Source organism: Haliotis cracherodii, unplaced genomic scaffold (assembly GCF_022045235.1).
Source record: "Haliotis cracherodii isolate W230 unplaced genomic scaffold, xgHalCrac1.p SCAF_20, whole genome shotgun sequence".
NCBI lineage: Eukaryota > Metazoa > Mollusca > Gastropoda > Lepetellida > Haliotidae > Haliotis > Haliotis cracherodii.
Genome location: NW_027266276.1, coordinates 4,861,790 through 4,875,543, shown reverse-complemented (window position 1 = coordinate 4,875,543; position 13,754 = coordinate 4,861,790). Strand labels below are relative to the sequence as shown.

Genomic DNA, 13,754 nt, shown 5'->3' with positions numbered 1-13,754 from the left:
CAGACGCGGTAGTGAAAGATGAAGTAGACGTGGTAGTAGAAGATGTAGTAGACGTAGTAGAAGATGTAGTAGACGTAGCAGTAGAAAGAGTGAGTGAGTATGGTTTTACGCCGTTTTTAGCAATATTCCAGCAATATCACGGCGGGGGACATCAGAAATGGGCTTCACACATTGTACCCATGTCGGGAATCGAACCCGGGTCTTCGGCGTGACGAACGAACGCTTAAACCACTAGGCTACCTGACCGCCCCAGTAGAAGATGCAGTAGACGTGGTTTTAGAAGATGTAGTAGACGTGGTTGTAGAATATGTAGTAGACGTAGCAGTAGAAGATGTAGTAGACGTAACAGTAGAAGATGTAGTAGACGTGGTAGTAGAAGATGTAGTAGACGTAGCAGTAGAAGATGTAGTAGACGTGGTTGTAGAAGATGTAGTAGACGTGGCAGTCAAAGATGAAGTAGACGTGTGTGTGTGTGTGTATGTATGTGTGTGTGGCTGCTTGTACTAGTCTGGACTGATGCCGATTTATAGTGCTAGCTCACTGAGATACCATGCCGCAGTTTAACATGAATACCCTACTCAGACACAGTATACTGACTCCGTATGCCGAGCGCCAGACAGGGTAACAACAAGTACCATCTTTTAACGTCTTTTGGTATGACGCGGCTGGGGATCGAACCCCGGACCTTCCGCTCTCCGGACGGACGCTCTACCACTTGATCCCGGAGGCGGTCAGGCGTAATAGTAGAAGATGTGGTAGTAGAAGATGTAGTAGAGGTGGTAGTAGAAGGCTTGGTAGTAGTAGATGTAGTAGACGTAGTAGATGTAGTAGAAGATGTAGCAGACGCGGTAGTGGAAGATAAAGTGGACGTGGTAGTAGAAGATGTAGTAGGCGTGGTAGTAGAAGATGTAGTAGACGTAGTAGTAGAACGCGTGGTAGTAGAAGATGAAGTAGACGTAGCAGTAGAAGATGTAGTAGAGGTGGTAGTAGAAGGCGTGGTAGTAGAAGATGTAGTAGACGTAGTAGTAGAAGATGTAGTAGACGTGGTGGTAAAAGATGTAGTAGACGTGGTGGTAGAAGATGTAGTAGACGTGGTTGTAGAAGATGTAGTAGACGTAGTAGTAGAAGGCGTGGTAGTAAAAGATGAAGTAGACGTGGTAGTAGAATATGTAGTAGGCGTGGTAGTAGAAGATGTAGTAGACGCAGTAGTAGAAGATGTAGAAGACGTAGCAGTAGAAGATGTAGTAGACGTGGTTGTAGAAGATGTAGTAGACGTGGCAGTGGAAGATGAAGTAGACGTGGTTGTAGAAGATGTAGTAGACGTAGTAGTAGAAGGCGTGGTAGTAGAAGATGTAGCAGGCGTGGTAGTAGAAGATGTAGCAGACGAGGTAGTGAAAGATGAAGTAGACGTGGTAGTAGAAGATGTAGTAGACGTAGTAGTAGAAGATGTAGTAGACGTGGTAGTAGAAGGTGTGGTAGTAGAATATGTAGCAGACGTAGTAGTAGAAGATTTGGTAGTAGAAGATGTAGTAGACGTGGTAGAAGAAGATGTAGTAGACGTGGTAGTAGAAGATGTAGTAGACATGGTAGTAGAAGGCGTGGTAGTAGAAGATGTAGAAGGCGTGGTAGTAAAAGATGTAGAAGGCGTAGTTATACAAAGATGTAGGCGTCATTGTGGAAGATGTTGATATTTAGTAGGGCTGGGATGTGTAACTCGGGTACCCGGGTGGGGTGGGTACTGAGTAGGTTCTGGGTACCCACAGGACTACCTGGACCCGTGGTTAGTCACGTGATATATTGTCTAATGACTACAATTATCTGGAAATCTGTGGTTACACTACACGTCATTAATGTTCGCTTTTCTTTCTGACTATGCACCCAGTCCGTCCGATGTTTCATATGGCTGAATAAAGACATAACTTAATTCAAATTCAGTGTATGCGTGACCAGATTGTTAATACATGCATCTAAATACGTTTTGCCAGGGCTATCCTGAAAGAGTTCCCAATCGGACATTTTGAGACATCTCCTGAGACCTACAGTGGATACCCGGGTAGGGCAGGGTAATAGGGGGCGGGTACCAGGGTAGTAAATTTGGACTCGCCCCAGCCCTAATATGTAGCTTTAGTTATCGTTGCTGTAGTAGGCGTGGTTGTAGAAGATGTGGTAGGAGAAGATGTAATAGTCGTAGTAGTAAAAGATGTAGTAAACGTGGTAATAGAAGATGTAGAAGGCGTAAGAATAAAAGATGTAGGCGTGGTAGTAGAAGGTGGGTAGTAGAAGATGTAGTGGGCGTGGTAGAAGATGGAGTGGACGTGGTAGAAGAAGATGTGGTAGTAGAAGATTTAATGGGCGTGGCAGAAGATGTAATAGGCGTGGTAGTAGAAAATGTAGTGGACGTGGTAGTAGAATATGTAGTAGACGGTAGAAGATGTAGTAGACGGTAGAAGATGTAGTAGCCGGTAGAGGATGCTAGACAACTGCAGGTTAACGGGAGGTCGGGCACACCTATGTCAGTGACGGGCAGTGTATCCGCCATGGAGACAGCCATAACGTGTTCTTGTGAAGCTGGTCGGAACACTACAAAGAATACGAACTTGCAACACAAATTTACAGATGTTTAGGTGTTCGCGTTCAGCGTTCAACGTAACCGAGCACAAAAAGCGCTTTCTCCTGGAACACCTTGCCCCACACAATCAAACCACCCACCCCCGCGTTCTGTGAATGTTGTGGCCCTCACAATACGCCTGCTATTTCTCCTGCTAATGATGTATGCAGCAGCGCTGGAACACGACATCCCAGCGATCGTGCTCAGTTGTTGTTGTACTAGATTAAGTCACGCCCTTTATTCCTGAATTGGCTGATATCAAGAATCGTATTGCTTCTTTCACAAACATTTTGGCAAGTAAAGTGTGATTATACGCATTATGTCAAGTGATGTTTTTTTGTAAACAATGCCTCAATTCGAAAATTAAAAAAAAGATTTTGATACGTCCGTCACGATTACGAGGGTGAAATAATAACATTCAGAATAAAATACATGTTATAATAAACAGTAGAAACAGATCACAGCGCTATCTAAGAAATAAGAAATGCGTTGGTTTCCACACAAAATGCCACACCCCACCACCAAACACACACGCGCACATTGTGTTCTCAAGTGTGTGTGTCATTGTATCACAATTGCATAGATTGATGTTCATGATGTCAATCACAGGATTGTCTGGTCCAGACTCGATTACGTACAGACAAACACCTTAACGCTGTAATATAAATGTGAACCTCGAAAAACAGCAATCAACCAAACAAACCCGGATTCGATTCCCGACATGGGTACAATGTGTGAAGCCCATTTCTGGTGTCCCCCGCCGTGATATTGCTGGAATATTGCTAAAAGCGGCTTAAAACCATACTCACTCACTCACTCGATTCCAGATAGGTGAAAGGTCATGTTTATTCGGAAGGTTTCGGGAAATTTCGGAGATTGCCGATGGCAGGGCATCAAAAGTCAAAAATAAACATCAAAGTATGAATCAGTCGTGTCTGCGCGACTTATTCCGATATCTACATACGCAGTGGAGTAGTGATATTGCGTGATTTCACTCGCCGTGGCATGGCAGATCCCCCCTTAACACGAACTCGGTTTTTGAAGAGGTGAGGTGAAATGGGGTTTAACGTCGCGTTCAAAACTATTGCACCTACATAGCGACGTACATGCACGTGTGTGCGTGGCTGTTCGTACTCGTCCCTTTCATAGTGCTGACCCAATAAGATACCATGCCGCAGTTTAACATGAATACCCCACTTAGACACAGTATACTGACTCCGAGCCGACCAGTCCTTGTTTTATCCTCTTAATGCCGAGCGATAGACAGGGAAACAACAAGTACCATCTTTTAACGTATTTTGGTATGAAGCGGCCGGGGAACGAACCCCGGACCTTCCTCTCTTCGGGCGGACGTTCTACCACTAGACCACGGAGGCGGTCCGTTTCTGAAGACATAATATTCTGTGCTCGACAGAAAAGAGGTAAACAAAGGTACAATTTGTTTTGAAGACAAATCAAGGGGAAACACATCATACAGACATATTTGAGTTAGGTTGTGGCAAAAAACATGGGAATAGACAACTCGGAAAGGCTCGGCTCTTTCCGGTAGGAACAAATACGAATGCGGATCAGGGCAGAGCGGTTGAGATTTTTTGTGGACATGATGCTTTTGATGTCAAATGCTACGACATAAGATAGAATATGACCCATATCGTTATAGTGATAAGAAAACGACGACCCACAGGGCTTATAGCTCACCTGCACTTAATTATTAAACACCTCAGTTACAAGATGTAAAGTGTTATAAGAAAATCTTGAACAATCTTGACACTTCTTAAATTTCTAATCATGAAATTGGATTTGAAAAATGCTTAATTCAATTAAAAACTTCAGTTTATGTTAATGTTATAAAATCGTTCTAACATATTATGAGGGCTTCTTTCAATATCAAACATATTCAAATTCTCTTGTTTGGAATGGTTTTATCTTTTAATATGTTTTTAAATTATACCTTCCCCTCACTTAATATCACGTAATAATCGATAACGATAAGCTGCGGTACTTCGACACTGTACTTTTGTCGGAAATATGTTACTGAGGATTATAGCTGCCGACTGCAGCTCTGTAAACTACTTAGATTTTGACTTGTATCTACACAGAGCTTTATATCGGTATATCTTTATATTCCACTACTTCTCCCCGTGGGGATTCCAAGTAGAATATAGGTCCCCAGCAGCCTGTGCTTGTCTCCCCGTGGGGATTCCGGGTAGAATATAGGTCCCCAGAATCCTATGCTTGTCTCCCCGTGGGGATTCCTGGTAGAATATAGGTCCCCAGCAACCTATGCTTGTCTCCCAGTGGGGATTCCGGGTAGAATATAGGTCCCAAGAAACTCATGCTTGTCTCCCCGTGGGGATTACGGGTAGAATATAGGTCCCCAGCAACCTGTGCTTGTCTCCCCATGGGGATTCCGGGTAGAATATAGATCCCAAGAAACCTACGCCTGTCTCCCAGTGGGGATTCCGGGTAGAATATAGGTCCCCAGCAACCTATGCTTGTCTCGCCGTGGGGATTCCGGGTAGAATATAGGTCCCCAGCAACCTGTGCTTGTCTCTCCATGGGGATTCCGGGTAGAATATAGGTCCCCAGCAACCTATGCTTGTCTCCCCATGGGGATTCTGGGTATGTATATAGGTCCCCAGCAACCTATGCTTGTCTCCCCGTGGGGATTCCTGGTAGAATGTAGGTCCCCAGCAACCTATGCTTGTCTCCCCATGGGGATTCTGGGGATTCTGGCGTGCCACATGAAGTTCAGTGGAATAAAGACACACATCGACACTATTCATACTTGAGACTCATATTCATATGAGATAGCGAACATGTTGAATATAACATAAACCTTTCAAGGTACACACGTAGAGATTGCATTCACACTGAGGGAACATTCTCATCGTCATGCCACAAGTATTAGTGAGTGAGTGAGTGAGTTGGGTTTGTGGGTGAGTGAGTGAGGGGTGAAGTCAGTGAGTGAGTGTGTGTGTGTGTGTTTGGGTGTGGTTGAGTGAGTGAGTGGGTGGGTGAGTGAGTGGGTGGAGGTGTGAGTGTGTGTTTGTGTTTTGTGTGTGTTTTGTGTGTGTGTGTGTGTGTGTGTGTGTGTGTGTGTGTGTGTGTGTGTGTGTGTGTGTGTGTGTGTGTGTGTGTGTGTGTGTGTGTGTGTGTGTGTGTGTGTGTGTGAGTGTTCGGGTGTGTGTGTGTGTGTGTGTGTGTGTGTGTGTGTGTGTGTGTGTGTGTGTGTGTGTGTGTGTGTGTGTGTGTGTGTGTGTGTGTGTGTGTGTGTGTGTGAGTGTTCGGGTGTGTGTGTGTGTGGGGGGGGGGGTGTGTGGGGGGGTGAGTATGAGCGTGGGTGGCTGGATGAGTGAGTGAGTGAACTGGGAATACCACTGGCGTTGTTAGTGTGTTGTTGATGTTGTTGTTGTTGCTGCTGCTGCTGCTGTTGTCCACAAGATATTCAAGCTATATAACGACAATCCAGTGATTGATATAGTGAGCAACGAAAGAAAGACCCCGTCGGTCAGTAATGACAGGCAAGCAACCACGTGACAAAGCCTCCACATCCATTCACCCCCGCCGTGTTTTGCTGGAATATTGCTAAAAGCGACGTAAAACCATACCCACCCACTCCATGCAGAATCGACTTGTAACGCGGAATCCCCACGCGCGGAACAATCAAACTACAAGGGGCAGTCATAATGGATCGGGGACAATTGAAAGTTTTCTCCGTCGTAACGCGTAAAAGTACACAGCTCCTACATGTTTGTACTAACCACCATTGCCAGATGTGCAACATTTCTACATGGACACAGAACGACAAAAAAACTAAATTTCTAAAAAGTCACATTTCTTTCGCATCGTAAGATTTGCTTTTTGAAGAAGCCATTTATCCCCAAATTCAAAGTCTTTGACGTGTTTTGACTATAGTCACTTAATAGTTTGAATTTATCTGCATTTGGTAGTATTTGTCAGTCTACTGCGTCGTCGTTTATGCAAATTAAGAACTATTGCAGTGCGTTGTCAATAGATGGCCCTGCTTCATGGCGATTTCATTTCGTCAGATCAGCGAAGGGTGAAAGGCCTTTTCAGCAAAGTGTTTCTTTTTTCGAATCTTTTGAATGAAAATCGAATTAAAGTTGTAACATTTTACTTGTTACGTATTGTCGGCGTTTATGTTGGACTAATTCACAGGCACTATAGCGTGGTAATCGGCGAAATTAAAACTTCGTGTGGCGAACAAACCTTCCATTGGAGCAGTTTGACCGAGGAAGCAGAACGCGACTCGCAAATTCACGCTTTTAACACTAAGGGAAGTCGGGTGGTCATGTGATCACTCGCTTTTATCAACAATTAATATTCAATTGAAAGACATTGCTTGCCACTTTGTGGGCGGGTGCATAAGGATCTCAATTACCTAGTTTAATATTGTGGTTGAAGGGCATTCACAACGGTTGTCCGATACAGTCAATGAAGACGCGTTAAATGTGAATCTATCCCCAAGGGTGTCGATCTGTGATGTGTGTGATCGTGCCCCTACACTCAAGGGTGTCGATCTGTGATGTGTGTGATCGTTCCCCTACACTCAAGGGTATCGATCTGTGATCGTGCCCTTACACTCAAGGGTGTCGATCTGTGATGTGTGTGATCGTGCCCCTACACTCAAGGGTGTCGATCTGTGATGTGTGTGATCGTTCCCCTACACTCAAGGGTATCGATCTGTGATCGTGCCCCTACACTCAAGGGTGTCGATCTGTGATGTGTGTGATCGTGCCAATACACTCAAGGGTGTCGATCTGTGATGTGTGTGATCGTGCCCCTATCCTCAAGGGTATCGATCTGTGATGTGTGTGATCGTGCCCATACACTCAAGGGTGTCGATCTGTGATGTGTGTGGTCGTGCCAATACACTCAAGGGTGTCGATCTGTGATGTGTGTGATCGTGCCAATACACTCAAGGGTGTCGATCTGTGATGTGTGTGGTCGTGCCCTACACCCAAGGGTATCGATCTGTGATGTGTGATCGTGCCCCTACACTCAAGGCTATCAATCTTTGATGTGTGTGATCGTGCCTCTATCCTCAAGGGTGTCGATCTGTAATGTGTGTGATCGTGCCCCTACACTCAAGGCTATCGATGTGTGATGTGTGTGATCGTGTCCCTACACTCAAGGGTGTCGATCTGTGATGTGTGTGATCGTGCCCCTACACTCAAGGCTATCGATCTTTGATGTGTGTGATCGTGCCCTACACTCAAGGGTGTCGATCTTTGATGTGTGTGATCGTGTCCTTACACTCAAGGGTGTCGATCTGTGATGTGTGTGATTGTGCCCCTATCCTCAAGGCTATCGATCTTTGATGTGTGTGATCGTGCCCCTACACCCAAGGCTGTCGATCTGTGATGTGTGCGATCGTGCCCCTACACTCAAGGCTGTCGATCTGTGATGTATGCGATCGTGCCCCTATCCTCAAGGGTGTCGATCAGTGATGTGTTTGATCGTGCCCCTATCCTCAAGGGTGTCCATCTGTGATGTGTGTGATCGTTCCCCTACACTCAAGGGTATCGATCTGTGATCGTGCCCCTACACTCAAGGGTGTCGATCTGTGATGTGTGTGATCGTGCCCCTATCCTCAAGGGTGTCGATCTGTGATGTGTGTGATCGTGCCCCTATCCTCAAGGGTGTCGATCTTTGATGTGTGTGATCGTGCCTCTATCCTCAAGGGTGTCAATCTGTGATGTGTGTGATCGTGCCCCTATCCTCAAGGCTATCGATCTTTGATGTGTGCGATCGTGCCCCTACACTCAAGGGTGTCGATCTGTGATGTGTGTGATCGTGCCAATACACTCAAGGGTGTCGATCTTTGATGTGTGTGATTGTGCCCCTATCCTCAAGGGTATCGATCTGTGATGTGTGTGATCGTGCCCATACACTCAAGGGTGTCGATCTGTGATGTGTGTGATCGTGCCCCTACACTCAAGGGTGTCGATCTGTGATGTGTGTGGTCGTGCCCTACACCCAAGGGTATCGATCTGTGATGTGTGTGATCGTGCCCCTACACTCAAGGCTATCAATCTTTGATGTGTGTGATCGTGCCTCTATCCTCAAGGGTGTCGATCTGTGATGTGTGTGATCGTGCCCCTACACTCAAGGCTATCGATGTGTGATGTGTGTGATCGTGTCCCTACACTCAAGGGTGTCGATCTGTGATGTGTGTGATCGTGCCCCTACACTCAAGGCTATCGATCTTTGATGTGTGTGATCGTGCCAATACACTCAAGGGTGTCGATCTTTGATGTGTGTGATCGTGTCCTTACACTCAAGGCTGTCGATCTGTGATGTGTGTGATTGTGCCCCTATCCTCAAGGCTATCGATCTTTGATGTGTGTGATCGTGCCCCTACACCCAAGGCTGTCGATCTGTGATGTGTGCGATCGTGCCCCTACACTCAAGGCTGTCGATCTGTGATGTATGCGATCGTGCCCCTATCCTCAAGGGTGTCGATCAGTGATGTGTTTGATCGTGCCCCTATCCTCAAGGGTGTCCATCTGTGATGTGTGTGATCGTTCCCCTACACTCAAGGATGTCGATCTGTGATCGTGCCCCTACACTCAAGGGTGTCGATCTGTGATGTGTGTGATCGTGCCCCTACGCTCAAGGCTATCGATCTGTGATGTGTGTGATCGTGCCCCTATCCTCAAGGGTGTCGATCTGTGATGTGTGTGATCGTGCCCCTATCCTCAAGGGTGTCGATCTCTGATGTGTGTGATCGTGCCTCTATCCTCAAGGGTGTCAATCTGTGATGTGTGTGATCGTGCCCCTATCCTCAAGGCTATCGATCTTTGATGTGTGCGATCGTGCCCCTACACTCAAGGCTGTCGATCTGTGATGTGTGTGATCGTGCCAATACACTCAAGGGTGTCGATCTTTGATGTGTGTGATTGTGCCCCTATCCTCAAGGGTGTCGGTCTTTGATGTGTGTGATCGTGCCCCTACACCCAAGGCTGTCGATCTTTGATGTGTGCGATCGTGCCCCTACACTCAAGGCTGTCGATCTGTGATGTGTGCGATCGTGCCCCTATCCTCAAGGGTGTCGATCAGTGATGTGTTTGATCGTGCCCCTATCCTCAAGGGTGTCCATCTGTGATGTGTGTGATCGTTCCCCTACACTCAAAGCTGTCGATCTGTGATGTGTGTGATCGTGCCCCTACACTCAAGGGTGTCGATCAGTGATGTGTGTGATCGTGCCTCTATCCTCAAGGGCGTCGATCTGTGATGTGTGTGATCGTGCCCCTACACTCAAGGCTATCGATCTGTGATGTGTGTGATCGTGCCCCTATCCTCAAGGGTGTCGATCTGTGATGTATGCGATCGTGCCCCTATCCTCAAGGGTATCGATCAGTGATGTGTTTGATCGTTCCTCTATCCTCAAGGGTGTCCATCTGTGATGTGTGTGATCGTTCCCCTACACTCAAGGGTATCGATCTGTGATCGTGCCCCTACACTCAAGGGTGTCGATCTGTGATGTGTGTGATCGTGCCCCTACACTCAAGGGTATCGATCTGTGATGTGTGTGATCGTGCCCCTACACTCAAGGATGTCGATCTGTGATCGTGCCCCTACACTCAAGGGTGTCGATCTGTGATGTGTGTGATCGTGCCCCTACACTCAAGGGTGTCGATCTGTGATGTATGTGATCGTGCCTCAACACTCAAGGGTGTCGATCTGTGATCTGTGTGACGGTGCCTCAACACTCAAGGGTATCGATCTGTGATCTGTGTGACGGTGCCCCTATCCTCAAGGGTATCGATCTGTGATGTATGTGATCGTGCCCCTATCCTCAAGGCTGTCGATCTTTGATCTGTGTGTAATAACACCCTTATACTCAAGGGTATCGATCTGTGATGTGTGTGATCGTGTCCCTGAAGTAAAGTCACGACTCACATCAACAATGCACAATACATCATTTAGGAAGAGGTCTAGAGAAAGGTATAGTTTTGTTTGTTGAACCTCTGAGGACAAACGATTCATTTCAAGCATTTTCGAGACCACAAACACCCAGCCACCCCCAGAGGAACGATTGGACTGGAGCTTCCTAAAACTAACAGTTTACCCGAGGGGGGACCTCCTTTAACAATGAGGGACAATGTTTATTTGCCCGCTGCACAGTTCGAGTCAGCTGTCTTCGACACTTTGGTTAAGAACATAAAGATTCGACTTTCACATTTTGAAAAGAATATTTGTACATTCAGCACAATTTTCCATCTGATTTTAGCTCACCTGGGCCAAAGCCAAATATTAGTTTACAACACTGATGGCGCAAGATCAGGTGTACAGAAGAAACGCAATTTCATTCTACAGCCTAAGATAAAGAAACAGTCCGTCCACGCACTCACTTTTAAAGGATTTTTTTTCAACTATGAAGTGCTTGAATGTTTGGTTAAAGGCCGAACGCGCCCACCCTCCGCCATTGACGCGTCAGTCATCGGAGCATCTTGACTGTGCACGCACAATGGCTGCACACAGTCACTGAACCCCCTGCACCTCTAAAGGGTTGTCTGTCAAGGCACGAACACATCGCCTGAGAGACAACAGCTCCGATGAAAGTGCTCCTTTGTACGCATGTTCTTTAATACACACACCAAAATCTTACACAATAGTGTAAACCGATTTCAAAATGGCCGCCATGGCAGACATGACATACCCAACATTGTGTCGACCCATGGGAGCTGAAAGGGTTTGATGAACATAATGGAGTCTTACTATATCCCTGACACGGGGGCATGTTTGCGGAAACCCATGAAAAAGAAATAAAATTTATAAGGCCACAACAAGTCAATTATTTGTTGTTTATTTAGGTGAAAGACACAACTTTGATTCTTAAGTGTAATATTTCGAAAACTTAACTAACTAAATAACTCATCTTTCTTTTTCCAAATGTCAAAATCTAACCAGCTGACGGAATTGATGTGAAGGAATATGTTATGGTCTTCATATTTTTACAGACGGGCTCAAAAGGTAGGTGAACATGAGACTACTTGGTCAGACAAATACTGCCAAGTTATTAATATATTCAATTAAGACAAGATTTCGAATTAAAGTATAATTCGTTCTTTCCTCTAAGAACATTTAACAAAGAGTAAAAGAGGCAACTGTGCTTATCGTAAGAGGTGACTAACGGGATCGAGGGGTTGATGCATGTCATCGTATCCCAAATACGAAGATCGATGCTCATGATATCAACCACTGGATTGTCGGGTCCAGACTAGATTATTTACAGACCGCCGTCATATACTAGTAGCTTGAATCTTGCAGAGTGCGGCTTTAAAGAACAAACAAACAGACAAAACATTCAACAATCTCAATTTTCTCTGAACAAACTGGGTAACATGTGCGATGTAATCACAGGAAATCTCATCTTCATCTGCATGAAGTTTGGAGGACCCCGCCATAGAAGGTCACGTCAGGTGACCTTTCTTATCAGCCAATCAGCGTTGGTGCTACTAAATTCTCCATGCGAGTGAACGAAGCATTCAGACCAGCATATCTGATTTCTGTATCTCGAAAACGATCTTCAACGACATTTCCCGAATATACATCATGAAGATGGTTATAATGTGGGTAGTATATCCAGCCGGTCTGTAAAAAATCAAATCCAGACAATCCAGTGATTGACATCATGAGCATCGATCCACGCAATTGAGAAAGGCAGAGATGAGTCGCAGCGTAAAAAATATGTTTTTAATGAGACTGTCATAAGGTGTCGTCTTTAAGGACGGCACTATTACATTAGTGAGTGAGTATTGTTTAACGCCGCAGTATGTCATTCCCGTGTACATCACAGTGTGTCAAGTTGGAAGAAAAAGCAACTCGTAGCAAAAATAGCTTGATACCAAAAGTTTTATGTTTCAAAAAATGCAGGAAAAGCAATTTTACAAACAAAACAAAACATGGTTTTAGAATATGTTAGATGAACTTAGATGTCTTGTTCCCCATAATATGTTCCTCTAAAGAAATAGCTGGTATGGGTACTGATGGTACCGATGTTTTACATATGACATTGCCTATCTTCACATCTTGCCACGTCAGTTGCTAGGAAAATAAAATTTACATATTACAACCGACGAGATTGGCGTCTTGTGGAAACGATAGATGGTTCGGTTCTTAAAGGTGTGGTTTGGACAACCCACCTTGCACTTATAGCAGGGAAAACAGGTTGATGCATAAAACAAGCATCGATATCACATAGATGGTGTGTTGTGTAGTCTAGTAATGCAGTGTCCCATCATATCGCTGAAAACAGGTGCTTGATTTTCCACAGAGGTACGTATTGTGAATCGCAGTCGTCTCAACAGATAGCTTCATACAACTCACTCACTCATATACCCATCCACTCTCCCACTCACTCACTCACTCACTCACTCATCTTCCCACTCACTCACCCCCACACGCACACTCTCCAATCCTTTTGTGTCATTTGTCTACATTTTAAATTGACACATTGTATGATTGCTATCTATTCTATGTATTCCGTTCACAAACAAAGCAAACACCGGCCTCAGCCATCAGTCAGAAATACGATAAACCACAGGAAAGCCAATATTTAGAGATGATGTGATAAGATTTGTCGCCGTTAACGGGGATGTCGTTGCTCGGCTTAATTTCTCAGCGACGCTGATCTAAGCTATCCAACAGGAAGTACACCCGAGGTCACCGCGCACGCGTAAACTGCATCTGATATTACCGTTGTCTGTTTAATTTTACGGACTGCTTGTAAAACTTCCTTGTGTCACACGTTAGAGGAGAGACTCGGTGACAGTGTGTGCACGTGGTCACGTGGTATGTGGTGAGGAGGCGGGGTGGGGTGGGGGGTTGAGGTAGTGTTGTGGGCTCGTGTCTGGCTCGCGCGGCCCACACGCTTCCGAACGTGGGCACCGTGAGCTTGTCACAGTCACCTTGACCTCCTCTCTACATGGCCTATATCGGGTAGGTGGGGGTGGGGGTGAGGGTGGTTGATTGGTCGTGTAGGGTGTGCGTATTGGGAGGGGTGGGGGGGTGGGGGGGTGGGGGGGGGGGGGGTTCGAGGTATGTTTGGGTGGTATTTTTACATATTTTCTTTCGGAAAACTTGCTCTGTTGCTAAAGGGGTGTTAAGGAAACGA

General features: G+C 45.7%; 1 protein-coding gene across 1 annotated transcript; it reads right to left on the bottom strand.

The window, feature by feature from the left end:
• Positions 1 to 731: 731 nt before the first annotated feature.
• LOC139470455 (cGMP-specific 3',5'-cyclic phosphodiesterase alpha-like) lies at positions 732 to 1,673 on the bottom strand. Its single transcript, XM_071252861.1, has one exon. It carries the CDS (start codon positions 1,671 to 1,673, stop codon positions 732 to 734), a length of 942 nt encoding a protein of 313 aa, XP_071108962.1.
• Positions 1,674 to 13,754: the final 12,081 nt, after the last annotated feature.